The 26,604-nt window shown below is 42.3% G+C and overlaps 2 protein-coding genes across 2 annotated transcripts; both read right to left on the reverse strand.

Moving 5' to 3' along the window:
- Positions 1 to 9,578: 9,578 nt before the first annotated feature.
- Positions 9,579 to 17,881, reverse strand: LY96 (lymphocyte antigen 96). Its single transcript, XM_084865019.1, has 5 exons — positions 17,666 to 17,881; positions 14,517 to 14,606; positions 12,205 to 12,333; positions 10,403 to 10,455; positions 9,579 to 9,707 (listed from the first exon to the last, which is right to left on the reverse strand). The coding sequence occupies exons 1-5, from the start codon at positions 17,775 to 17,777 to the stop codon at positions 9,609 to 9,611; spliced, it is 483 nt and encodes a 160-aa protein (XP_084721145.1). The 5' UTR covers positions 17,778 to 17,881; the 3' UTR covers positions 9,579 to 9,608.
- A 2,595-nt stretch (positions 17,882 to 20,476) lies between these two features.
- On the reverse strand, positions 20,477 to 24,605 carry TMEM70 (transmembrane protein 70). Its single transcript, XM_084865018.1, has 3 exons — positions 24,305 to 24,605; positions 22,306 to 22,411; positions 20,477 to 21,265 (listed from the first exon to the last, which is right to left on the reverse strand). The coding sequence occupies exons 1-3, from the start codon at positions 24,500 to 24,502 to the stop codon at positions 20,808 to 20,810; spliced, it is 762 nt and encodes a 253-aa protein (XP_084721144.1). The 5' UTR covers positions 24,503 to 24,605; the 3' UTR covers positions 20,477 to 20,807.
- Positions 24,606 to 26,604: the final 1,999 nt, after the last annotated feature.

Here is a 26,604-nt window from a genome sequence, read left to right on the forward strand (position 1 = left end):
TGTTTTCTTATACAACCAAGCAATTAACTCAATTCTCTGATGGCATGGACTCAGTGCCCCACAAATCTAACTCAAACCTGACACTATCCACCTAGAGATAGCATTAGATTCCACAGATTAAGGGCTCAGTCCCCAAGACTGCCCCTACTGCAGATGCCAATTACAGGTTCAGGTGCTTCTGACGCACTGCCTAAAAATCAGAGTTCCCATGACCCCTTCCTTAGGTTCAATTTATTTGTTAGAGTGGTTCACAAAACTCAGGAAACCAGTTTTCTTGCTACATGACCAGTTTATTACAAAGGATATAAAAGGGTACAAATTGGGTCCTCCCAGGCCCGGGCCCAAGTCAGGGCACATGCAGGAGGCAACCAATCGATGTGTTTCTCTCACATCAATGTCTCTCTCTGTCTTTGGCTCTCTCTTCCACTCTCTGAAAACCAAAGGGAAAATATCCTTGGATGAGGATTAAAAATAATAATAAAGTAAAAATAAAAGGATACGAATCAACAGCCAGCTGAGATACAAGGGGCAGGGGGGTAAGCAAAGGAGCTCCTTCTGTCCCATGGAATCGGGGGCCCAGCAGGTGGCACATGCTGGCTCACCAACCTGGAAGCCCTCCAGTCCCTGTCTTTTTGTGGCTTTATAGAGGCTTCATTACGTAGGCACAATTGATTAAATCATTGGCCTTTAGGGATCAATTCAACCTCCAGACCTTCTCCCTTGGTTGAGCGTCAACCTATGACCCAGGAGGTCATGGTCCGATTCCCGGTCAGAGCACATGTCTAGGTTGTGGGCTCAATCCCCAGCGGGGAGTTTGAAGGAGGCAGCCAATCAGTGATTGTCTCTCATCATTGATGTCTCTTTCCCCCCACCCCCGCCTTCCTCTCTGAAATTAATAAAGTAAATTAAAAAAAAAAAAATTTAAGTTCCAATCTAATCACATGACTGCTTTGCTGGACTTGGGGGCTTTCCAAAAGCCACCATACTAACATAAACTCAAGTGTGGTGATAAAAGGCTCAGAGTGGGCCGGGTCACACACATATGACATGAGGCCACAATGTACCAAAAGAACTTTTATTGCAGGCACCGGGGCGCAGGTGGGCTGAGTTGGAGAAAGGAATCAGCGGTGATGAAGGGGGAGGCAGGGTTTTATTAGCGTCTGCTGGCTGCACACAGCCCTGCAGATGGACACAGCTCTGCTGATGGACACAGCTCTGCTGACGGACACAGCTTGACTTGTCCAGCCCGCCCTTGGTTCCTCCCGGCGCCAGATGTCTAGTGGTTATCTCCGCGATGCCGAGCTCAAGGCTGCAAGCTTTCTGCTAAGCACAGTAAGTTCCCTCTGCCCTGTTTTATTCTCTTCAACCCTTTCCGTCGAAAAGGGTTTGTTATGAGAATCAAGACATCATCATAGCTCTTACCATTTAAGAAGTGCCAAGGATTTCAGAAGCTCTAAAAGGGTGCCAGAAAGGATGATGAGGAACAAATATGTGTTTCTTATTATAAGTCACAATATCACTACAGATTCTACACAGAGAATGTAACCGTTAACACTGTGTTCCCAACCCCTGTGGCAAACTCAGGGGTGAGAAACTGCTCAGGCAGAATCCACGGATGCCCTCCTTCGAGCATCGCTCTCCATCCTACTTCCTCTTCAAGAGAGGCCCTGTCCTGTGTGAGCCCCCTGCCTCCCACCCATGGCAGCCACTGGACTGTTCATGCGCCTCAAGGGATGCTGATAGAATTGGTCACATCAAATCTCAAAACAAGAAATACAAATGGAAATATTTGAAAATACGTATCATCTCCAAAGTCATCAAAAAAATTAAAACAGTGCGATGACTGTGTTTGCTTACCATATTAACCAAGATGGTGTTTATTTTTTAATACATTTTATTGATTTTTCACAGAGAGAAAGGGAGAGAGATAGAGAGCTAGAAACGTCGATGAGAGAGAAACATCGACCAGCTGCCTCTTGCACACCCCCTACTGGGGATGTGCCCGCAACCAACGTACATGCCCCTGACCTGGGACCTCCCAGTCAGCAGACCAACACTCTACCATTGAGCCAAACCGGTTTCGGCCAAGATGTTTTTTAATGGATAATTAATACATTAGTAGGCAAGCACAAGTGATTTGGTCTAGCCGGAGTGTCAAGTGTGAGACAAGGAAATTAGAGACCCAGTATATGTATTCCAGTTGTTGGCAAAAGTAGGTTTAGTTTTGAGTACACAAATCACAATTTATTCTTATATTATTGTGATTTATTCACTTATTATTATTTATTATTAACCTACTTTTCCCACCCCTGTATTAAGGTCCTACTATGTACCAGGCATGGGGATAGATGATGAGGATACAGTGGTGAGCAAAACCAGATATGGTCCCTGCTCTTGTAGAGATTACCATGTAGTGGGGTAGATAGATACTAATCAAATAATACCACTACTTAGTGCATTGTTGCAAACCAGGCTAGGTGTTCTGCTATAGACCACTAGGGGTCCCTGTGTCCTTCACTCTATCTATTCTATAGTAACATCTTCAGGTTCATTGCTAGGTATATGGCAGTCAAGACAAAGGCTACTTTTCCCAGCTCCCTTACAGGGAGGAGTGGCCATGTGAAAAGTTCTGGTTGGTCAGAGGGTTAGTAAAAGTACTAAGTGCAATTCCTGTCATGCCCTTAAAAGGAGTGAGTGTGTCACTTTTCCTCTCCCTCCTTCCCACTGGCTGGAAGGTGACCATGGCAGAGGGTCATCTCAGCATGGGGGAGGGGGAGACCAAGATAAGGGGACTCTGGGCTTCCAACATCACAGCTTCCCGACAAGCCCTGGGCTGCTTAGGCACACGCTGTACTGTGAGCAAAAATGAAACATCTACCTTATCACAGCTAGTGCTTAGTACTGAAGGGAGTTAGAGTAGATTAGATAGTTAGGGTGAGGGGTGGAAGAATGAGGAATTGTGGAGCCAGCTGAAACAAAGAATGTGTTTTGCAGGAAACAGGATGTTTTTTCTTGGACATGAAAGAGAACAATGTTGCAAAAAAGGCCAGGAACCAATCAGAGAGCGGCACAGACAGACAGAGAGCAGGCCTTTTGCTGATGTCAGGGGAAGAGCAGAATACTAGGGGGCAACCCATTGAATGTCCCTCCCCAGCGGGAATCCTGCGTTTGTTTGCAATAAACTCCCGCCTTGTTTGAAGGCCTCTGGTCTGTGGCTTCTTTCTTAGGTTCCGTTAGACAAGACCCTGGGAAAAATTCCTGCTCACGGGTTCCTGTATATTCTACATCTGTACTATAGCCTATACTATAGATTCTATAGAAAAAATTAGTTACTAAATTACAGTATAGCCAAACAATAGAAAATTATGCAGCCAGCCGAAACCGGTGTAGCTCGGTGGATAGAACATCGGCCTGCAGACTGAAGGGTCCCGGGTTCGGTTCCGGTCAAGGGCATGTACATTGGTTGCAGGCACATCCCCAGTAGGAGGCAGCTGGTTGATGTTTCTCTCATCAATGTTTCTAGCTCTCTATCCCTCTCTGTAAAAAATCAATAAAATATACTAAAAAAAAAAAATTATGCAACCATTTTTAAAATGAAGTGTATATATATATATATATATATATATATATATATATATAGTGACATGGATTTGAATTTCCCAAATTCAAATTAAAAACAGTATATAGTAACTTCATATTTAGAAATACACATATGCAGATACATGAATATAAAGATAGCATATATAGTATGATATACATATGAAGCAAAAATCTGAAATTCATATACCAAATTATTAAAACGGTTTAGGGAAACAGTATAAAGAAATGAAAGGGGGAATTTTATTTGTTATTCCATGCACTTGTGTGAACTTGATACAATGAAATGCATTAATTTTTATTAAAGAGGCCAGCAAAGATTTTTTTTAAATATATATATTTTTATTGATTCAGAGAGAAAGAGATAGAAACATCAATGATGAGAGAGAATCATTGACCGGCTGCCTCCTGCACGCCCCACACTGGGGATCGAGCCCCCAACCCGGGCCTGTGCCCGGCCCTGGAAGCAAACCCTGACCTCCTGGTTCATAGGTTGATGTTCAACCACTGAGCTATGCTGGCCAGGCCAGCAAAGATTTTTATTAATCTAAGGAGAAATTCTCATTTTAAATTTAAAAAAAAAAAAAAGAAGTTTTAATTAGAGAACTGCTAGCAGGACCTTCCACCTGTTGTTGTTGTTTAATTTGTCGACACCCTAGGAAGAACAATTTCAAGTTAAAAATAGCAAAAGCAAATAAGTCATCTAAAAGCTTCCAGTTGTATTCATCTTAAAGTGATATCAGGACAGGCATATGTTAACACAGCTCTGCGGGAGGAAGGGGTCAGTCTCTCTGGCCTCCAGGGGTCAGTCTCAGGGAGAACAGCCCTGGCTTTGGGGAATCGGGGCCTCGGGCTCATCCGAAAACTGGCCCCCGCACTCTCTCTGCAGCGCTGCAGTCCAGGGATTCAGCCTCAGCTGCACAGGGCCACCAAGTGAGCCATTACAGTCATGCCTTTTCTTAATTCCTGAGACAACCAATGTGAGGCAAACAGCCATTTCCACAAACCATGGGGTTTCCCATAATAGGCTTATGATGGCGCTGCAAACTACTCAGGATAAAAGAAGTGATGTTTTCCGGACTTCTTTAAATTGTAGCTCCAGAGGTTCCTGAAAACAATTACATTTACTTACTAGAGGAGAGATGAGAACTACAAAGAACAAAGGGTGTCATTTTAAAATGACTTCTGAGAGGCAGCACAATGTAATAGCTGCAGATTACTTGATAACTTCACAAATGAAATTTCCTCTTCCACCGGCAGCATGGAAATCCCCAGGAACAATTCCTGTAAAGCTCAATGGAGGGTGAAACCAATTATTTGAACAGGGCAGAGAGGAGAAATATGAGGTCATGAAATTGTTCGGGTGCAGGGAAGAGTTTGGCTCCGTATACTTCTGTTTTCTTAGTAGTGGGGCGCAGGGGCTGAACTGAAAACTGAGATCGACAAAGCCTGTTAGGACAGTGAAGACATGCAAAAAGCAATTGTGCTGCCGAAACCAGTTTGGCTCAGTGGATAGAGCGTCGGTCTGCGGACTGAAGGGTCCCAGGTTCGATTCCGGTCAAGGGCATGTACCTGAGTTGCGGGCACATCCCCAGTAGGGGATGTGCAAGAGGCAGCTGGTCAATGTTTCTCTCTCATCGATGTTTCTAGCTCTCTGGATCTCTCCCTTCCTCTCTGTAACAAATCAATAAAATATATTTAAAAAAAAGCAATTGTGCCAAAAGCTCTAATCGACTCCAACAGAGAGAACACCAGGCGAATATCTAAGAAATATTTTGACAAGTTATTAACCCTTTTTTTTTTAAGTCATTAACCCTTCCTGAGCAATGAAAGACCAGAAATAAACAAGAATTGAAAGAGTGCATCTGACCACTTCTCTGTGCACCTGACCACTTCCCTGTTGGCTGGTGCAATCCAGTGGTGAGCTGAAACTAAACCCCAGCTTAAGAAACAGGGTTATTCTTCATGTGGGTGACTCTGTACCGATAGCATGGGAACAACAAGGAAATAAAAAATAATAATAATAATAATAAAAATTGAAAGAGTGATGTCTGGGGGGGTGAAGGAGGCCTAATATATGGTCTCTGATGATGATTTGACTTTGGGTGGTGGATCTTGTAACATAGATCCACACCTTAAACCTATATGATCCTATTAAGCAGTTACCCCCAATGAGTTTAATAAAAATAAATCAATATAAAAAAAAAAAACAACTGTGGACGAAGGCTCTGGAGTGGGAGGGACAGTGGCTTATTCTGGAACACAGGCAGGAAGGAGAGGATGGTGGGAGATGCAGCTAGAGAAGGAAAAGATGGATAAGGCCCAGCAGGCCATCCAAAAATTCCAGCATTAGCCCAAAGGAATCAAAGACCCAAGAAGGTCCTTATTTGTTCTTGTTTTGTTTTGTTCCTTTGGCCTTGTGGCTGGGCCTGTATTTTGAAAGCAGGAACTGCCTTTGTGGAGAATACTTGGCCTGCGGCCCCTGGCCAGCTGCAGGGCAAGACCCTGGGGACCCAGACACATAAGGATGGAGCCTGGGCTGTAAGGTGGAACCTCAGGGGAGCGGCAAAAGGCAGTCTCGGGGGCATGCACATTGTGCGCAGAGAACAGACTGTTGACTGTGCTGCTGGATTGCCCTAGCAGGAAGGAGACAAAAGCTCCAGACTGCTCTGAACACCACTTCCAACTGAACTGAACCCCAGTTCCGGGCTCATTGGGGGAGAATCTAAACTGTTTGGTAGCGGGCAAAACTCGAGGGCACCTTTCTCTCAGAGGTGCTTGCAGCGAATACCAAAGGACAATGAGGAACACTGAGACTCAGGAACCTCATAGGGCAGGGCTGACGGAAGACAAGGCTGTAGGCTCCACCCTGAAACTGCCCCATCCAAGCTGAACACAGAGACTTTTAAGGCTACCAACTCAGGGAAGCTGCAAAAATGCCGAGACATGGAAACAGATCACAAACAAAAGAAATGGAGGACAAAAAGCAACTGGATATAGAGTTCAAAACCACGCTTATAAGGTTTTTCAAGAATTTCCTAGAAAAGGCCGATAAAATAAATGAGACTTATGAGGATATGAAAAGGGATCAACTAGAAATAATAAGGGATCAACTAGAAATAAAGAATACATTGTCTGAAATAAAAAATATTATACAGAGTCCTAAAAACAGAATGGAAGATCGCAAGAATCAAGTCAAAGATTTGGAACACAAAGAGCCAGAGGACACTCCTCCGCAGAAGCAAGAACATAAGAGAATCCAGAAAGTTGAAGATAATGTAAGAAATCTCTGGGACAACTTCAAGTGAACCAACATCAGAATTATGGGGGTCCCAGAAGAAGAGAGAGAGCAAGATACTGAAAACATACTGAGAGAAATAGTGACAGAAAACTTCCCCCACCTAGTGAAAGAAATAGACTTACAAGTCCAGGAAGTCCACAGAACCCCAAACAAAAGGAATCCAAAGAGAACCACACCAAGACACATCATAATTAAAATCCCAAGAGCAAAAGACAAAGAGAGAATATTAAAAGCAGCAAGAGCTAAGCAGGTAGTTACCTATAAAGGAGCACCCATACAATTATCAGCTGATTTCTCAACAGAAACCATGCTTGCCAGACGGGAATGGCAAGAAACATTCAAGGTAATGAATAGCAAGAACCTACAGCCAAAAATACTCTACCCAGCAAAGCTATCACTCAGAATCGAAGGCCAGATAAAGAGCTTCACAAATAAAAAAAAGCTAAAGGAGTTCATCACACCAAACCAGAATTATATGAATTGCTGAATGGGGTTCTTTAGGAAGAGGAAGAAAATAAAGATAAAAATTATGAACAACAAATACATAACCATCAACAAGTGAATCTAAAAACCAAGGGAAGCCGGGACAGGTTTGGCTCAATGGATAGAGCGTTGGCTTGGAGACTGAAGGGTCCCGGGTTCGATTCCAATCAAGGGCATGTACCTTGGTTGCGGGCATATCCCCAGTAGGGAGTGTGCAAGAGGCAGCTGATCGATGACTCTCTCTCATCAATGTTTCTAACTCTCTATCTCTCTCCCTTCCTCTCTGTATAAAATCAATAAAATATTTTTTTTAAAATAAAAAAATAAAAACCAAGGGAATTAAAACATCTGATGAACAATATTAACTGATGAATATAATAGAATCAGAGGTATTGAAGGGGAGTGAACTGACGATTCTCAGGGGGGTGTGGGAAGAGACTGAACATAAACTGTGCTCCTATGGATGAGGACAATGGGGGGTGGGGAAAGGGCAGAGGGTGGGGTGGGAACCTGGTGGAGGAGAGCAATGGAGGGAGGGGGGAAAAAGGATGAACATTTGTAATAATATGAACAATAAAGATTTATTTTTTTTTTAAAAGGCTAGTTAAGAAAGTCTTATGCCCATTGAGCATACCTACTAAACATAAAAATAAAGAAGTCAAACAGTATTTAGAGACATGAGACTGAAGCTGAAAATAAAGATAAAGAGGTTTACATACGAAAACAAAACAAAAACTGTGGTACATCTATACAATGGAACTCTACGCTCCTGTAAAAAGGAAGGAACTCCTACCGTTTGCAACAGCATGGATGGACCTGGAGAGCATTATGTTAAGCTAAGTAAGCCAGTTGGAGAAAGATAAATATCACAAGATCTCATTCATTTGTGGAATATAATAAATAATATAAACCAATGAACAAAAATAGATCCAGAGACACAGAAGCATCGAACAGTCTGTCAAACCTCAAAGGAAAAGCAAGGGAGGTTAAAAAGGGTGGGGTAAGCTGAAACCAGTTTGGCTCAGTGGATAGAGTGTCGGCCTGTGGACTGAAAGGTCCCAGGTTCGATTCCGGTCAAGGGCATGTACTGTGGTTGCAGGCACATCCCCAGTGGGGGGTGTGCAGGAGGCAGTTGATCGATGTTTCTAACTCTCTATCCTTCTCTCTTCCTCTCTGTAAAAAATCAATAAAATATATAATTTTTTAAAAAGGATGAGGTAATAGATCAACCAGAGGACTTGTATGCGTGCATATAAGTATAACAAATGGCCGAAGCCGGTTTGGCTCAGTGGTAGAGCGTCGGTCTGCGGACTGAAAGGTCCCAGGTTCCATTCCGGTCAAGGGCATGTACATTAGTTGCGGGCACATCCCCGGTAGGGGGTGTGCAAGTTTCAACTTGTCGATGTTTCTCTCATTGACATTTCTAGCTCTCTATCTCTCTCCCTTCCTCTCTGTGAAAAATCAATAAAATATATATATATTTTTTTAAATGAACACAGATAGTATGGGGGTGAGGGCATGTGCTGGGGGTGGGGGTTTGAAGAGAGGTCAATGGGGGAAAAGGAGACATACTAGTATGTAATACTTTAAACAATAAAGAATTTAAACTTTAAAAAAATAAAAGGAGAGGCCTCAGAAGGAACCAAATCCACCAACACGGACCTCCGATTTCCGGCCTCCAGAATCATGAGAAAATCAATCTCTATTGTTTAGGCTACCCACTCTGTGGTATTTGTTACGGCAGCCCTAGCAAACTAATACACTTTGCAAAAAAATAAATAAATAAATGAAGAATAAAACCTTTGGAAAAAATATATATACTATATAGGAAAGCACGAGACTTTGTTGGAAAGTCTGTAAGGAGGAATCTCGGAAAGGTTGAGGGCCTCAAGGGGGGCCCTGCCGAAGATGGCAGCCCCTACTTTGACTTTTCCAAATAAGTCAGAGTCCCTGGGTGTTTTACTGGAATCTCTATGTTTAGTCTTTAGACACGACCTTGTAGAAGTATGTGCTTTCTCAAGGATACTTACCCTGCTGATTGTATCTAAAGGTTAATTTGAGTTCAAGCTGTGATTATAATAAAAGCCTAAGAAGGCACACAAGTGGGGCTGTTTGGTGCCAATAGCCAAGCAGTCCCTTAGCCTCTCTTTCACAGAAATGAATGTCAGACTAACCCATTCACCCATCACTCAGCGTCTGCAGCCAGTCCTGGCACATTAGATTTATTCTAACTGAAAGCAGAGTGGTGTATGATGGTAAAATTCAAACAAAAGAGCATTTCTTCAGTATTTCCAGCAATGGCTTCCACAACGCATCTGTATTTTCCCTAAAATGAAGAATAAGAAACACAAGTAATATAAATATTATGTGCCTCTATTTTGAAAGACTTTTTTTTATTACTAGGGGGAAGTCATTTAAATTGGATTGGTTATCATTTTCTCAGTTTTCTAATGAGATGAAATTTTATGTTTTTGAATTCAGCAGACTCAAATAAAACTCATTTATCTCCCAAGTATGAGCATGTTTTTAACAACTTTTGAGACTAACCTATGAGATTTTCAAACATTAAATGTCATTTGTAATCAGTAAAGAATATGCATTGTTAAAGTTTATTTTTAAATATTCACCCAAAGTGAAATGTGCAAAATTTTCATTGCTAGGTATCTAATGCAAACATCTAAAAGCACATGGTTATTATTCATAGAGGCAGCTACGGACTTCTGACAATGCTTTCACCCAGAAGTCATAATAGTGAGCATTTGCATTACTTTTAGCCTTGTATGTTAGAGGGGGAAAAACATGATGCGAAAATGAGCTTTCTTTCATGTAAGTTTTTTTTTTTTTAATATATATTTCCATATTCTTCAGAAAGAAGAAATAGCAAAATATCCAACAGCAAATAAAAGTAGAGGAAAAATCTTGAATATCAATTTTTAGAAGTTGCACACTGCTTGTTCAAATTCTTCACACATCTGTTACTGCCAAAGATGAAGAAAGGACAAAATGACGCTTAGACAATACCTTATTGAACAGGATGCCGCTGAAGGAGAATGGCACTGACGTATTCACAGTCTCTGCAAACAAAACACAAAAAACGGGCATCACTAAGTGACTTTTTTTTTTTAATATATATTTTATTGATTTTTTACAGAGAGGAGGAGAGAGGGATAGAGAGCTAGAAATGTCGATGAGAGAGAAACATCGACCAGCTGCCTCTTGCACACCCCCTACCGGGGATGTGCCCGCAACCAAGGTACATGCCCTTGACCGGAATCGAACCTGGGATCTTTCAGTCCACAGACCAACACTCTACCGCTGAGCCAAACCGGTTTCGGCAGTCAGTGACTTTTTTGATAGTACAGCATTCGCCTTTGACACTTCGACCACTGGCAGCAGCAGTCCAAACAAAATTGTAGAGAAACAGTAAGTCTTATTCCCTGGCTCCCCCTCTCCCGTGGCCCCTCTGCCACTGCAAGCCTCTCTCCGGACCAGCATCAGTACGGTAGATGCAAATTTTTAAGGCCCACTGGTCTCAATGGTGAATGAGTGATGAACAAGAGAGTGCTGATCTATGCGCATATTTAATACTACTGCTCCTTTAGCAGGGTATAATAGAGAAGGACAGTTATTTTAAAAGTAGATATATCTGATATTAATTTGAGTCCCAAACATTCAAGGATCTCATGGTGTTTCTTTTTTTTTTAATCTATGAAGATTTTAAAAAAATATTTTTAATTGATTTTAAAGAGAGAGGAAGATAGAGGGAGAGAGAGATAGAAACATTGATGAGAGAACCAGCATAAGGATGGGCTGCCTCCTGCACACCCCCTGCTAGGAATCAAGCCTGTAACCCTGGTCATGTGCTCTGATGGGGAACTGAACCGGCGGCCTCTTGGTGCATGGGTTGACACTCAACCAACTTAGCCACACCAGTCAGGCAGCATCTGTGTTTCTTAAATCAGAATGTCCTCTTTCTGGGCCCATATATCAGCTGCCAAATGGACATGTTTATTTGAATGTTCCAAAATCACCTTAAGCTCAACATACCCAGATCAGAACTCATTATTGTTAAGAATTTGCCCCTTCTTTAGCACTAGAATTCCCAGTCCCATTAAATCTTACTAGTCTCCATTTCATCCCCACTACCACAACATTAACGCAGGCCCTCATTACTGTGAGCCTAGGATACCACCAAACTTCCTAATTTGTCTCCACTTCCCATCTTCTGAGGCAGAGTATAAAGAACACTGAAGGTAGTTCTGCAGCAAAATTGAGTAAGATTCCATGAAAAATAATAAATGTGATGTTTAGAGTCAAAAGCGGTTTGGCTCAGTGGTAGAGCGTTGGTCTGCGGACTGAAAGGTCCCGGGTTCGATTCCGGTCAAGGGCATGTACCTTGGTTGCGGGCACATCCCCGATGGGGGGTGTGCAAGAGGCAGCTGGTCGATGTTTCTCTCTCATCGATGTTTCTAGCTCTCTATCTCTCTCCCTTCCTCTCTGTAAAAAATCAATAAAATATATTTTACAAAAAATGTGATGTTTAGAAAAAGAGAACCATAACCGAGGGTAAATATACAAATATTATCTGAACAAAGTAAAAATTCTAATGTTCCTGTAAACACATGCTAGTGTCATCTTAATAACAATTCAATAACATAATTATAAAATTAAGTTGTTCAAACTGCTAAAAGTAAAAATTTTGAATGGGAAATAAAGAGTTATTATCAGAAAAGGAACTTCACATTTTCAGGGTATTAAATTTTCATAACATTCTTATAAACTCTTATATTTTATTCTGAGAGTAATATAGAGTAAATGCTTACCTCCCTTTAGAGCTCTACAAAAAGAATAATCATCATCAGATCCTCGACAAATGACTTCTTTGCGCATTGGAAAATTCATGGTTTTAAAAGATAAATACAGATTGAAATATAAATTTTTCATGTCTCTTCCTTAAAAAGAAAAAAAATCCCATTAGCCCCTCAAATAAAGAGATTATTTTATAAATAATCCTATCTAATAAAGAGGGAATGTGCTAATTGACCATCACTCCATCACAAAGATGGCTGCACCCAAAGCTGACCCATTGGGCTAGATCACTATAAGGAGCCTTAGCGAGCAATCAGCAGGGACCTGAGGCTACGCCCTACCCCGCCCCCATGTGACTTGACAGGGGACCTCAGGCCACGCCCCCCACCCAGGCACCAGGCCAGGGGACCTGAGGCCATGTTCCCCCCGCCCAGTGGGGCTTGACGGGGGACCAAAAGGTGGGCTTCCTGTTTTGGTGCTGGACTAGGGGACTTCAGGCTGCTCCCTCTGCCCCAGCACCAGGCCGGATGACCTCAGGCTGCACCCCTCCACCAAGTGGGACTTGACAGGGGACTTCAGGCTGCGCCCCCCACCCCAACACCAGGTCAGGTAACCTCACACTGCACCCCCCGCCCGGCAGGGCTTGACGGGGAACCTCAAGCTGCCATGCCCACCCCAGCACTGGGCCTGGGGACCTTTGGTGCACCTCCCTGCCTGGCTTGGCTTGACAGGGAACCTCAGGCCGCACCTCCCGCCTTAGCACCAGGCTCGGGGACCTCAGGCCATGCCCCCCATTCTGGCGCCGGGTCATGGGACCTAAGGCTACACTCCCTGTCCAGCAGGGTTTGACAAGGGTGGGACTGGCCAGGTCTGGATCCAGCCCAATGGGTCTCATGCGATTTTGAGGCACATATGAGTGGGTGGGGACTTGACTCTGGATCCCGTGGTGCGCCCTAGACTCTGACAGGGGGAAGTTTTTCGTATACCATTTACTAATTTTCTTTTATCTCTGACACTTCTATTATAGAGAAAGAGCAAATAGCAATATTAAATTATTTTCTCTAATTAATCCCTTTTAATGTGCCTGGATTTCATGTACCAGGCCACTAGTAATTAATATTTATTATATACTTAAAATATGTCCTATGCTTTTGCAACATTATTTCATTTAATCATCACAACTACCTATAATGTGGGTATTGTGATCCTTATTCTGTAGATGAGAAAACTGGAGTTTTGAGAGGGTAACTAGTGGATTATAATCAAATAGAATATTCCACAGTAAGAATTATATGCTATGCCTAAAACTAGAGAAAATTATTTTTTAGAAAACTATCAAATGAAGATATAAAATTTTCTGTTCTAGTTACAATTCTGCTAGAAGTTCAAAGAAAAGAAAGGAAATAATGATAATTAACTCATGCCCACTTTTTAGTAGTTTTGATGACAGATTTCTTGGAGGGTAAAATTAAACATTTTAATTAAAAATTAAGTGTATGAATCATTTATTATTTCCTCATGGTTTCCCTAATAATAATTAACATGAGAAGAACCAGTAAACAATGCATTTTGCTCAATTCTTATATTATTCAGTTAGCCCAACTGGAAAAGATGCACAATTTTTTTTATAATAAAAATAGTTTATTGTAGCCACCATCTCAATGAAAATATTTTCCTAGCCGAAACCGGTTTGGCTCAGTGGTAGAGCGTCGGTCTGCGAACTGAAAGGTCCCTGGTTCGATTCCCGTCAGGGGCATGTACGTTGGTTGCGGGCATATCCCCGGTAGGGGGTTTGCAAGAGGCAGCTAGTTGATGTTTCTCTCTCATCGACGTTGAGAGAGATGTCTCATCTAGCTCTCTCTCTCCCTTCCTCTCTGTAAAAAATCAATAAAATATATATATATATATATATATATATATATATATATTTTTTTTTTTTTCCCCCCTAATAAGGTCACCAGGGTTCACTGTAGCCATAACCAAAGGAAAAGTTTTCCAACCTTAACTTGAATTTGACTGTGGGTAACAGAGCTGCTGGCTCCTCCTCAAAACTCTCTCCTTGGTTTGGTGTCAGTGCTCCCACTCTCTTCTGGCTGTCCTTCAGCCCCTCTGACTCCTCCTCAGTCTAGTTCATTGACTCTCCTCCCTAAGGTTTCTATCCTCAGTTTTCCTCAATATTTACTCTGCACACTGAGATAGTAAGATTGTGGTCATTTGTTGCATAATAACAGAAAACTAATACATGTACATTTGGAACACAATCATTTGTCATCGATATCGCCTGGATTCTTTTAACTGATGTACATTAGTGAAACTTTGGACTTACTTGGAATGTAGGAAATAAGCAAATGTCCTTTGCTTCCCTTCAATTCTACACAGGGTTCACTTCTTACTGAGATAGGATAGTTCACGTTATCTAAATGGAATGAAGATAATGTCAATACATTATAATTTTCCAATAAAGTAAAATCTTCTGAAATTCACCCCCCAAACGATGCCTTCAGTATTAAAATTGAGATACTAAAATACTAATGAGAAAAGCTAATGTTGGTTAAAAATATCTCCCTCTCCAGAGGAGTGGCATCGCCAGATGGCAGAGTAGGGAGTCCAAGACCCTTCTTTCCCCCACAAATTTCGAATTCAGCAACAGTTCGTGGACAAATTCCCTTTGTGAGAAATCAGAAACGAATCAAAGTTTCCTGTGACCCAGGAGAACGCCAATCCAGACTCACTGACATTGGTAGGGAGACTGGGGACACCCCCTCAACAGAGACCCTGAACCTGGCACAGCAAAGACAGAAGAATCCCCTAGCCTCCAGCTTCACTCGGAGGGCAGAGGTTAATTCATGCATCCAGATGCCCAAATTTTCCAAGGGGGTGGGGGTCCCAAAAGGACTGAAGAGATAGAAAGTTGGAACAGACCTAAAGCTAGTATGGGACTTGAATAAGGAATCACTTGTACGATCATCTGCTGAGCCCAGCTGGTGTGGCTCAGAGGTTGAGCTTCGGTCCGTCTATGAACCAGGAGATCACAGTTCGATTGCCAATCAGAGCACACGGCCTGGATTTTAGGCTTGATCCTCAATCGCTGTTTCTTTCTAACTCTCACTCCCTTCCTCATGCTCTAAAAATCAATACAAACTTTTTTTAAAAATCAAAAGACAGCCCTACTTGGTTTGGCTCAGTGAATAGAGCATCAGATGGAAGGATTCCGGGTTCAATTCCGGTTAAGGGTACATGCTTGGGTTGTGGGCTCAATCCCCAGTAGGGGATGTGCAGGATGCAGCCAATCAATGCTTCTCTCTCATCATTGATGTGTCTACCTCGCCCACTCCCTCTCCCTTCCTCTCTGAAAAAAAAAAAAAATCAAAATCAAAAGACAAATCAGCTCAATTGGTTGGGTGTCATCCATGCACCAAAAGGTTGCGGGTTGATTTTCAGTCAGAGTATATGTCTGATTCCCAATAGGGGATGTGCAGGACACAGCCCATTGATTCACTCTTATATTGATGTTTCTTTCTCTCTCTCTCCCTCTCCCTTTCTCTAAAAATTAATTAAAATATTTTAAAATATATTTTATTGTTGTTGTTTTTTTATAGAGAGGAAGGGAGAGGGATAGAGTTAGAAACATTGATCAGCTGCCTCCTACATACCCCCTACTAGGTATGTGCCCGAAACCAAAATACATGCCCTTGACTGGAATCGAACCTGGGACCCTTCAGGCTGCAGGCCGATGCTCTATCCACTGAACCAAACTGGTTAGGGTAATAAAAGTATTTTTTAAATATTTTTATTGATTTTTTACAAAGAAGAATGGAGAGGGATAGAGAGCCAGAAACACGGATGAGAGAGAAACATCTACCAGCTGCCTCCTGCACACACACACACACACACACACACACACTGGGGATGCGCCGGCAACCAAGGCACATGCCCCTGACCGGAATCGAACCTGGGACCCCTCAGTTGGCAGGCCGATGCTCTATCCACTGAGCCAAACCAGTTAGGGCAAAAATATTTTTTAAAAGACAAATCAAATTATTGATATTAGAACCTTAAAAGCTAATTATAGTATGAAGTGGGATATAAACAAAGGCCCCAGAAACTTAGCACAGAGAAGGTGGCATGATCAACGTGTAGGGCCTGGTGGACGGAGGAGCCTTTTTGGAAGGGGAAATAGACACTGATCTTGTAGGATGGAGAAATTCCAGAGCCAAGTTGAGAGGGAATTCAGCACAACCCACGAAGGTGAGATTGGTTTTGCTCTCACACCTGTCAATTATGCTAACTCCCCGGAAGTAACGTCTATTAGAGTTTGCCAGAGTGAATTTCTCAGGATAGTCAACACACACTCAAAAAATGAAATAAAATAAAACTGAAAACCTGGAGATTAAATAAGGTTTCTTTTTTCCAGAACTTCTTGGAACTCAGCATGCATTTGTAATTCTCTCCCAAATGATTAAACCATAAATCCCCTTCCCCAAAAGAATCTCAAAGAACTAGCACTTTGGCAAGCCTCTCTTTCAACCTCCCTGATATTATATCCAATCCGTGGCGAGCAGGGCAGTGGGAAGCAGTGAAGAAAGACAGTGGCCAGGCCCTGAAGTGGTGCTTTCAGGAAAAGCAGTCTGGGTAGGGCAGTGATTGGAACAGTTCACAGCATTAGAGTAATCCTGGTTTTTTATAAGTACTCAGACTGTTTCTGTGTGGCATTGTGTTAAAATTTTACCTCAGATAGATTCTAAAATCACTTTCATTTTACAGATTAAAATGCTGCAGCCCATCAAGAAATATATATATATGTATATATATCTGATCCGGCAAAAAAGAAAAAGAAGGTATTTTTATTCATTTACACCAAAAGGCTATTGAATTGGCTGCTGTCAGTTTATTTGACAGTCTAAGAACAATTTTACCTATATGTTCCCAAAAATTCTAGTTTAGCACTTCTTAGTTGGGATTCAGAAATCTGTAATTTAACAACTCCACCAGGTGATTCTCATCTTGAGAGAAGTTTGGGAAACACTGGTCTAAGGGAAAAGAGGCCCATGCCCCTGACTAAAGAGCCAGCTCTTGCATGTTTTAAAAACTATTGTGGTGCAGCGGCTGAAAATCGCTGGCCACAATAAATCCCTTCCAGGAGGCACCTGGGACTGTACTTCCTTGTCAAGAGGAACTAGTCTAGGGGGCTGGATGCAAAAGCTCAGAAGCAGACTGGGAGGGATCTGAGGCTAGGCTCCAGGTGGGGAAAGTTAACACAGGGAACCACAGAGGCCCTTGGAGGTTTAGAGACTGGAGAGGCCTGTGAAGGATCGGGATAACCCACACAGGGAGGTCATCAGCCATCACTCTGGCTGCCGGCAGCAGCTGGAACACACTCCGCTTCCCGAGTCCCCACCACGGCAGGAGGAGGTTCTTGTGAAAACACACCCTCGAAATAGTTGGCACTACAACTGCCGGTTGCTGTGTACTTACCGCAGTAGGTGTACCAAAGGCTCACATCGGAGGAGTTGCAGACCCAGTACTGCTTCCCAGGTTCAGGCAACGTGGAAGGAAACAGGGTGGAAAGAAGCATAAGTGGGAACATGATTTAATATCCCCCAAACTTGACAAATGCAAGGAGAACCAGCAAGTCATCCTCAGGCTCTTCTTCCCTTTCAGTAAGTAGGAAAGAGTCAACTTAGTCATCAGTCACATGACTTCTAAGTTCCAATCCAACTGTTTCCTCTTTTTGGTGTGTGTGTGTGTGTGTGTGAGAGAGAGATATTTGAGCACTTCCTGCAAGGGGAGAAAAGAAAGTGATTTAGAATATATGTACTCTTTTCCAATGCTTGATGCAAATTAGAGCACAGAGCTTTACACACAAAACAGGGTATTTCCCAGTCAACAGTAACAAAGCCAGCCTGTGGGTTTCCTTTAGGATCCCAACAGAGGACACCCCTTTTCCATTCTCCCTCAGAGGCTCTTGACACAATTTCTCGTGGCCCAGAGTACTGGGCAAATAGATCCCAACTGAACAGCCCTATGCAGACTGTTTCTGCTCAGCAGCAGTTCAGCCAGGGGCAGAGCCGGGCTGGAGAAAACCCCAGACAGTCCATCAGCTGTAGTTCTGCCTTGTGGGCTGGGGCCCTGCCAGGCTTGAGAATGCACTTCCTTAAGCAAACTGCAGCTCCAGGAAGTATTTTGAGCCCCACCAATAAAATGACCACCATTTCATGTATGGCATGAATTTATTTCATTTCAAAACTCTTTATTCCCTTCCAGAAAAAGGTGATCCTTTAGATTCTTTGCTATTTGAAATCATTTATAGGGTATAGTTTGGGATTACAATGGCATGGAGTTGGGGCCTAAAAATCTACAAGTTTAGATGGAAATAAGCACATGTTGGTAAAAGGTTTCAAGAAGTGTGTAACTTTCCCTTTTTAAAAATGTTTTTAAATATTTTTTTTTTTATTGATTTCAGAGAGTAAGAGGGAGAAATAGAAACATCAATGAGAGAGAATCATTGATCAGCTTTCTCCTGCATGTCTCCTACTAGGGATCAAGCCTGCAACCTGGGCATGTGCCCTGACAGGGAATCGAACCATGATCTCCTGGTTGATAGGTTAATGCTCAACCACTGACACACCAGCTGGGCTTCCATTTTTTAAAAGGTACAAATCCACAGAAGATATGGGGAGCTAATAGATATTTTCAGGTTTGCAAGATAAAAACGTTCTAGAGATCTGTTGCATAGCAATGTAAATATAGTTAACACTATACTGAATTGTACTAAACTGCACATTTAAAATTGGTTAAGATGATAAATTTTTGTTTTATATTTTACCATAATTTAAAAATGTGTTTAGCCGAAGCCTAAACTCAGTGGTAGAGCGTCGGTCTGCGGACTGAAAGGTCCCAGGTTCGATTCCAATCAAGGGCATGTACGTTGGTTGCGGGCACATCCCTGGTAGGGGGTGTGCAAGAGGCAGCTGGTCGATGTTTCTCTCTCATCGACGTTTCTAGCTCTCTCTCTCCCTTTCTCTCTGTTAAAAATCAATAAAATATATATTTTTTTAAATGTGTTTAGCCAAGGTCAGTGTGGCTCAGTTGATTGAGCAGCGCCCCACACACCTGGGTCAGGATACATGCCCGAGTTGCAGACTTGATCCCTAGTAGGAGACATGCAGGAGGCAGCCAATATTTCTCCTATTAATGTTTCTCTCTCCTCCAGCTGCTCCCCTCCACCCTAAAAGCAATGGGAAAATATCCTTGGGTGAGAATTAACAAAATGATATAGCCAAAACCGGTTTGGCTCAGTGGTAGAGCGTCGGTCTGCAGACTGAAAGGTCCCAGGTTCGATTCTGGTCAGGGGCATGTACGTTGGTTGCGGGCACATCCCTGGTAGGGGGTGTGCAAGAGGCAGCTGGTCAATGTTTCTCCCTCATCGACGTTTCTAGCTCTCTCTCTCTTCCTCTCTGTAAAAAAATCAATAAAATATATTTTTTTAAAAAGATATGCATCACATTAAGTGCTAAGATAGCAACAAGTATATGCCTAAGTAAATGTCAGAACAGGCAGGCAGAGACCCAACCTGAGAATGGATATGTAACCAACTTATCTTTCTGAGACCCCAGAGCCCGCTGCTACGCAAGCTGGCAGATCCTAGCAGAAGGCAGGCTCTGGGTGTCACAAAAATGAGCTCTTTTCTACCTGAAGCAGCTTCAGACTTGCATGCTCCTCCCTATGAACTAGTGATAACTCTGCTGCTTCCCCATCAGCCTCCCTTATGGAGGCAAGGTGTGAGGATTAGACTCACCATCTTGGCAGGCAGCAAGACATGAGGTAGCTCCATGCAGCCTGAGTGTTAACTGTGACTGGCAATTAGGACAGTACCTAGCATACACCAGGCACTACAGATCCAAATGGTTTGAGCTCTTTTGCTCCTGGCTGAAAATCCTTCACAGGAAACAACTTTTGTTTTACAACTAGAGGTAAAGTCTTAAAATGCCAAGGGTTAGCAGAGATCGCTATAAAACACACTATCCACCTCAGTACATGTTCTGTTCCTACTGATGGGATGCACCAGAGGAGTGCGTGAAGGACCACAGAAGACACTGCCGAGGTCACCATTCCCCACAGCTTACCACCACAGGGAGAGCCTTATTACAGGCAGCCGAGAACCGAGGTAACAAGCTGTTACCAAAGGAAGCAGATTAACACTGCTTTCCAGAATATATAAAATTTTTAAGTTTTTAATGTGAGAAAAGATTGTATCTATACCTTTAGAAAAATCCAAACACAAAGGAAAAATAACTCCCTTTATTTTTATTATTATTATTATGTGCCAGATATCCAATTCCCAGCTGAGAGGCAATCACATTTACTTATTAGCCATGCATATGCCAGCATGTACATGTATTTTCACACCTTTTTTAAAACACAAATGGTGGAGTATTATGTTTTGTTTTTCAAGCATAGCTTGTTATTATAAAGGAATATAATTCTCTGAAAATTAGAAGTTGTTTGTTACAGTTTCAATTTAACAGTCACTAACAGAAAACACAAGTGAAGGCAATTTTATTATTATACACGGGAAAATAAATCACATGTAAGCACAAACATAAGAACAACAGACTCATTTCTCATCTTCAAGCTGTTTCTTTACACTGGTTTCTTCCATATCAAAAGTGAATGGTTTGTCATAACCCATTAGATGGTCATAGTCTTTGGGGTTTGGAAAGAGACCTGGATTAACTAACAGTGATTTTGTGTTAGCGAAAAATGTGGTAAACAGATGTGTGGTGCTTGGAATCTTCACGTCATTCTGGTGAAACACAGTACTGGTTTCTGAAAGCAGAACACTGTAAGTGACGGCTTTGTAAGTGTCTGTGGTGGCCTCATGATACAACCGAATGACATAGCCTTTGGTAATTAAGTGAAGCAGGACCGGAGTGACCACTGTAAAGCTTCCTAAGATGCCGTAAAATAAGATTTGCAAAGGCAGACTTCCAAATACAACATTACTTTGGGCAAAAATGTATGGCAGAAATGCAAGGCTGAGCGCACTTGTAGAATAAGAGAAACATTTCACACCTAAATAGGAAAAAAAGGGAGAGGATTAATAATTTTAAATTTTATAAAAGAATCAATCTATCCAATACAACTCAGTGGCATCAATCCAGGTTTCCCAGGCCAGAGATGTGACACAGCACAGGCTCAATGACCTAGTCATGTAATGACTTCTAAGAAATTTCTAAATTATTAGAATAACTTCAGGGCTTCACTCAATAGCGATAACAACCTGTCCTTACTCCTAATGTTTTAAATAGCTAAAAATGTACTTTAAATGTACTCTATTTTAGTATCAAACATACAGATTTCCAGAGGAAATTTTAATAATTGATACCAGCATGATCAAAAATGCAAATGCAAATGTGAGTATTCAAAATCTAATGTCGAACTTGGTTATAAAAACAATCCTCCATATAGTTCAGGTTATACTTATTTTAGAGATTATATAATGAGATACCTAAGTTCTCCTGATCTTCCCTACTAAATTATTCCATACTAAATTCTAAATTATGATCCAAGGAAAAAGTTTTAAATTTGTAGCAATTTTAGCGCTCCATCTTTTCCTTCTCCATAATTATCCACCACCTGGAAAAGCCACAATAAGCATGTTTGTTGAAAGTTCTAAGATAACCTAAAAAAATGTAAAGTATTACATGCTCATTTTAACTGCCAAATTTTTAAATATATGAAATAAACATTCCCCAAAAATAACTTCTTCAGTGGTATTCTTCCTTTTTTTCTGTATATTCAAACGTTACCTGAATATACATTTTTTGCTGTTTTGTTGTTAAGCAGCCCAAGAGGTGACCAAAGGAAGGAAGCTTTAATACCTCGCTGTAAGATAACAAAGGCATAATAGGCTTCAAAAATCTATTTAAATCTAAACATGCAAAGGTCTCAACCTCTAAATCCTGTATCAACAAACTACAAGAAAAAAAAATTATAGTTTACTTTTTCCTTATGTCTTGCAATTAAGAGGTGTTAAAAGTAGCACATACTAAGAGTTTTGGGGTTTTTTTACAATTAAAAGGAAAAGATGATACCATCATTTGATTACCCACCAAATACTGTTCGGGCCAAATTCCCAGTATAAATCAGTCTTCCGTCTTCGGGTTTTTCAACTTGTTTGTGTAAGCTTCGAACACATCTTTCCCAACAAATGGGTACCTATTGAAACAGACCTTTATAAGTAGATAATAAATTGTGTTAAGGACAACTTTTAAATTAAAAAAAATTAATGAAAAGAGAACTTCTCACATGAGATATAAGGAATATCTAGAGCTAAAGAAACCAAATTTGCTAATAGAATGTCTTCCCTTAATTCCAGTCATAAGTAGATGCATGTTGAATTAGAGTTTGAAGGCCTAAGTTTTCGTCCCAGCTTCAAGCTTTTTAAATAGTGTGACCTTGAACATATAAAGACTTTACTGGAATAGTTTCTTCTATGCCACTGTTAATGAGAACATCACTCTCGTTTGTCCAAGATACATGCATTTGCTCTTCAAAGACAAAAAATTTATTAATGTAAGTAAAACACTGAAAAATCAGATTGTGTAAGTTCCAGAATGTTTTTATTACTTCTAAAATATTTATATTATAGCTAGTACAAAAAAAGAAGAAAAAAAAGATAAAAATTATGATCAACAAATACAAATATATCAACAAGTGAATCTAAAAATCAAGTGAATTTAGTTGGTCCGAAGGTTGTGGGTTATTGTTAAGCTGATTAAAAATCAAGTGAATTTAAAATCTGAGGAACAGAATAAACTGGTGAATATAATAGAATCAGGGGCAAAGAAAGGGAGTGGATTGGTAATTATCAGGGGGAAAGGGGTGTGGTGGGTGCAGGAAGAGATTGGATTAAAATCGTACACCTATGGGTGAGGAAAATGGTGGGGGGAGGTAAGGGCAGAGGGTGGGGCGGGAACCGGGTGGAAGGAAGCTATGGGGGGGGGGGGGGAGAGAAACAATTGTAATAATCTGAGCAATAAAAATGTATTAAAAAAGAAAGAAAAGAGAGAGTAAATCTTGAAGGCCTTGTATCTATCCCCTGGCATCCCTTGTTCCTTTTAAGGAAACCGAATTACTTGAAATCCAACGTTCAATTTCATGGGAAGAGTCCTCAGAACACGGGAAAATGAACTTCACGGCACACAAACTTCAAAGGGCATGCCTAATTCCTTTCTGCTGAAATATAATTAGTTCCCAATTTCAACCTTGTCTGCTAATCCTGATATTTCACTAGGCAGGATTAGAAGACAATTGAACCAGATTAAAACGAGAGGATTAGCATCTCTATCCTCTTTTTTCTTGAGGGCAAAGGAATTCCTAAAAATAGAACCACATAATAAAATAAATTTAAAAAAACGAACTCAGCCCCACGGGTGTGGTGGCTCAGTGGTTGTGCACAGACCTATGCGCTGGAAGGTCACGGTTCAATTCCCGGTCAGGGCACCTGCCCCAGATTGCAGGCTGGACCCCCAGTGGGGGGAGCGTAGGAGGCAGCCAATCCATGTTTCTTTCTCATCGATATTTCTGTCTCTATATCCCTCTCCCTTTCTCTAAAATCAATAAAATATATATATTTTAAAAACACAACTCAAAGTCAGATTATCCAAGTGCGTAATTAGGGATATAATGTGCATGGGAATTGCATGTTGCAAATTAACCCTTCTGAGCTTCTGCAAAAAGGGCAAACGAGAAAATAAGTCTCGGGGGGGAGGGAGATTGGTAAGGTATGTAGACATATAATATTTTAATAAAAAGTAAATAAAAGACAAAAAAAATAAGTCCCCACAAACCCGCTGGACTTGCTGTAAAGTGCTGGGAACCACCCAGAGAATAACAATAACCCCTTTCCAAAGGATGCTCCGACACTCGCGGGAGCCGCGGTCCCCAGGACTGTTCCCGAGCCGAGTCCGGCTTCTCCTGCGGACCCCGCGGCCGGCTCCTTCCGCACCCCAGCCCCGGACCACCGTAGGGGAAGCCGGGCTCTCCAGGCAGGGATGCCGCGCCCATCTCCCTCCCTTCCTCCGGCCCGCAAGCCGTCCGCCGGCCGACCTGCGCCAGCCCGGGACGCCGGAAAACCTGCAGCCCGGCGCTCCGGCCGCCGCCGCCCGGCCCCGCGGAGCTGCAGGAGGCCCCCCGCGAGACGGCAGCCCCGAGGCCTCGGAACGCGATGGCCGCCCATGGCGTCGCCCTCTTCCCGCAGAGCCGCCGTCCGGCCGCCAATGGGCCGCCCATCGCCAAGAGCAGCATCCCGCACGTGAGAAGTGGCGACAGGGCAGCGCCGCGCCGCGCGCCGGGAACCCCGAAGGCCGGCTCCTCGCGCGAGGGCGGCCGGGAATGGGTCACGCTGGCCCCGCCCCCCCGGAGCCCTCCGGGCCGGATTGGCCGCCGCGCGTGCGCCGAATATGCGGTCCGCCGGCAACCTTCCCCCGGGACGCGCGCGTTCCGGGTCCTTGGAGCTAAGACGCCTAGACACCGGTCCCCTCGCTGCCACCACCCGCAGACGCCCAGCGGCGCGCGGGGCTTCCCCGCCCCGGAGTCTGTGTGCAAGGACAGAGGGGAGAACCGCGCTCCAAGGACAAAGCCTGGATGCCAACGTTCAGTCTTTCATTCTCGTGGGCGTCGTTTTTTAGACCCCAAAAAAACTATTTTCTTTGGGGAAAGTGATGCTTAGCCTGTTGACACAGGAATAACAACATTTTAGGATTTGAACGAAAATGAGTGGTAATTTAATGCAACAAGTGGGTTGCTAGAAAGTAAACGGAACTCGTTTCCTAGAATGTTCCTACTTGTCCAATTTGTCTTGTGGAATCATTCACATCCATGTAAACACTCATTCATTCCCTGCTGTTCAAGTGCTGCAGCGTCTATTGGGATTGTTAGGAGCAGAGGATTCCAAGATCCTGGATACAGTTGAGAATCCACAGTGCGTGCTCGCAGAGCGAAGGAAACACTTATAAATATGCCAAAATATTATCAAATAGACGAATTCTCAAAAGGCTACAGAAGCCCATAGCAAATCACATCATAAATTGGCCAGCAAGAAAGACCAGCAAGAAAGATCCTGTAGAGGCAGGACTCCAGGCCAGGGAAAAAACGAGCAACCAGACCCACAACAAAGAATGTAGTATAAATGTTAGTCATAAAATAGTTCTGTTGCAAGGCTCAACCCCCAGGCAAGCACGTCCTGTTTCCAGTAGCCACAAGGCAGGACAAACAGACCAAACCAGGTCAAACAGAGACTGCTTAAGCTGAAAATAAACCCAGGTGTTGTATAAACTTTAAATGTTACTGTACTAGTGGAATTTTTCTATAACTTATAACTGACGTTTCTTTGTTAAAACTTTTAGACAATCATAATCTGCCAGGCATCCCTAAGACGGGGATAAAAGTAGCATGCTTAGAGTGGGTCGGGGCTCTCGTTGCTCGCTGCTGTGTCAGTTGAGACGTGAGCCCAGACTCGGGTTCGTAATAAAGGCTTCCTAAATTCCAATTTGGCTGACTGGTGGTCGTCATTCGAGGGTCGCCCACAACAAAATCATTTGGCCTCACACTGCCTAGAAGCTTCATGTCCAGCTGGGTCTTGAAAGATGAGCCTCCAACTAGTAAAATCACACTTTTGTTTACTATTTGGAAACTGTTTTTGATTCAACATGTTATTTGCATAAGAGGAGAACAAGCTAATAGTCAAAAATAATATCACCATGGCAACTCCTGTCCACTTTTTCTCAGTACCCAGAAGGATACAATTATACTACTTGTTTATGAATAATTTCATTCTGAAAATTACCCACTTACATTTTAAAAATTCTTCTAAACAGTGTAATTAGTAGGCAAACATCATCGCTTACTCATTATTTTACTGACATATATTTAACTTTTTCTTTAATATTGTTAAAAATGTAAACTGAGGGATATTAAGAATTTTGAGTTTATTCGAGCAAAAATGTATTCAAATTGGGTAGTACCAAACTGAAGTTAGGAAAACTCTACTGACCAGAGCTAAGCTTTTATAGACAAGGTGCACAGGCAAAGCAAAGGACTTATTTGATTGGTTGTAAGTTAAGCAGTTGCATTATTTGGGAAAACTTAGTTGGTAGTTGTTCTTATCCTTGAAGCATTTACAGGAATTGACTCTGGCTTAGGTTTTGGTTTCCCTACCAGGCAACCAAGTACCAGAGTTACCTCACTCTGATAGCCTTCTCTTCGATTATTTTAACAATATGCTGAGAAAACCTGCATTTTTACCTTCTGTTAAACTGACTTTCATCCTACAAATATAGTCAGTAAGAAAAGCATTTGGTCTACTTCTCAAGGTTTCCAAATAGCTAAAATGAAATATTCTGTGCTAT

The sequence above is a fragment of the Pipistrellus hanaki genome, assembly GCF_964339955.1.
Source record: "Pipistrellus hanaki genome assembly, chromosome: 17".
Lineage (NCBI taxonomy): Eukaryota > Metazoa > Chordata > Mammalia > Chiroptera > Vespertilionidae > Pipistrellus > Pipistrellus hanaki.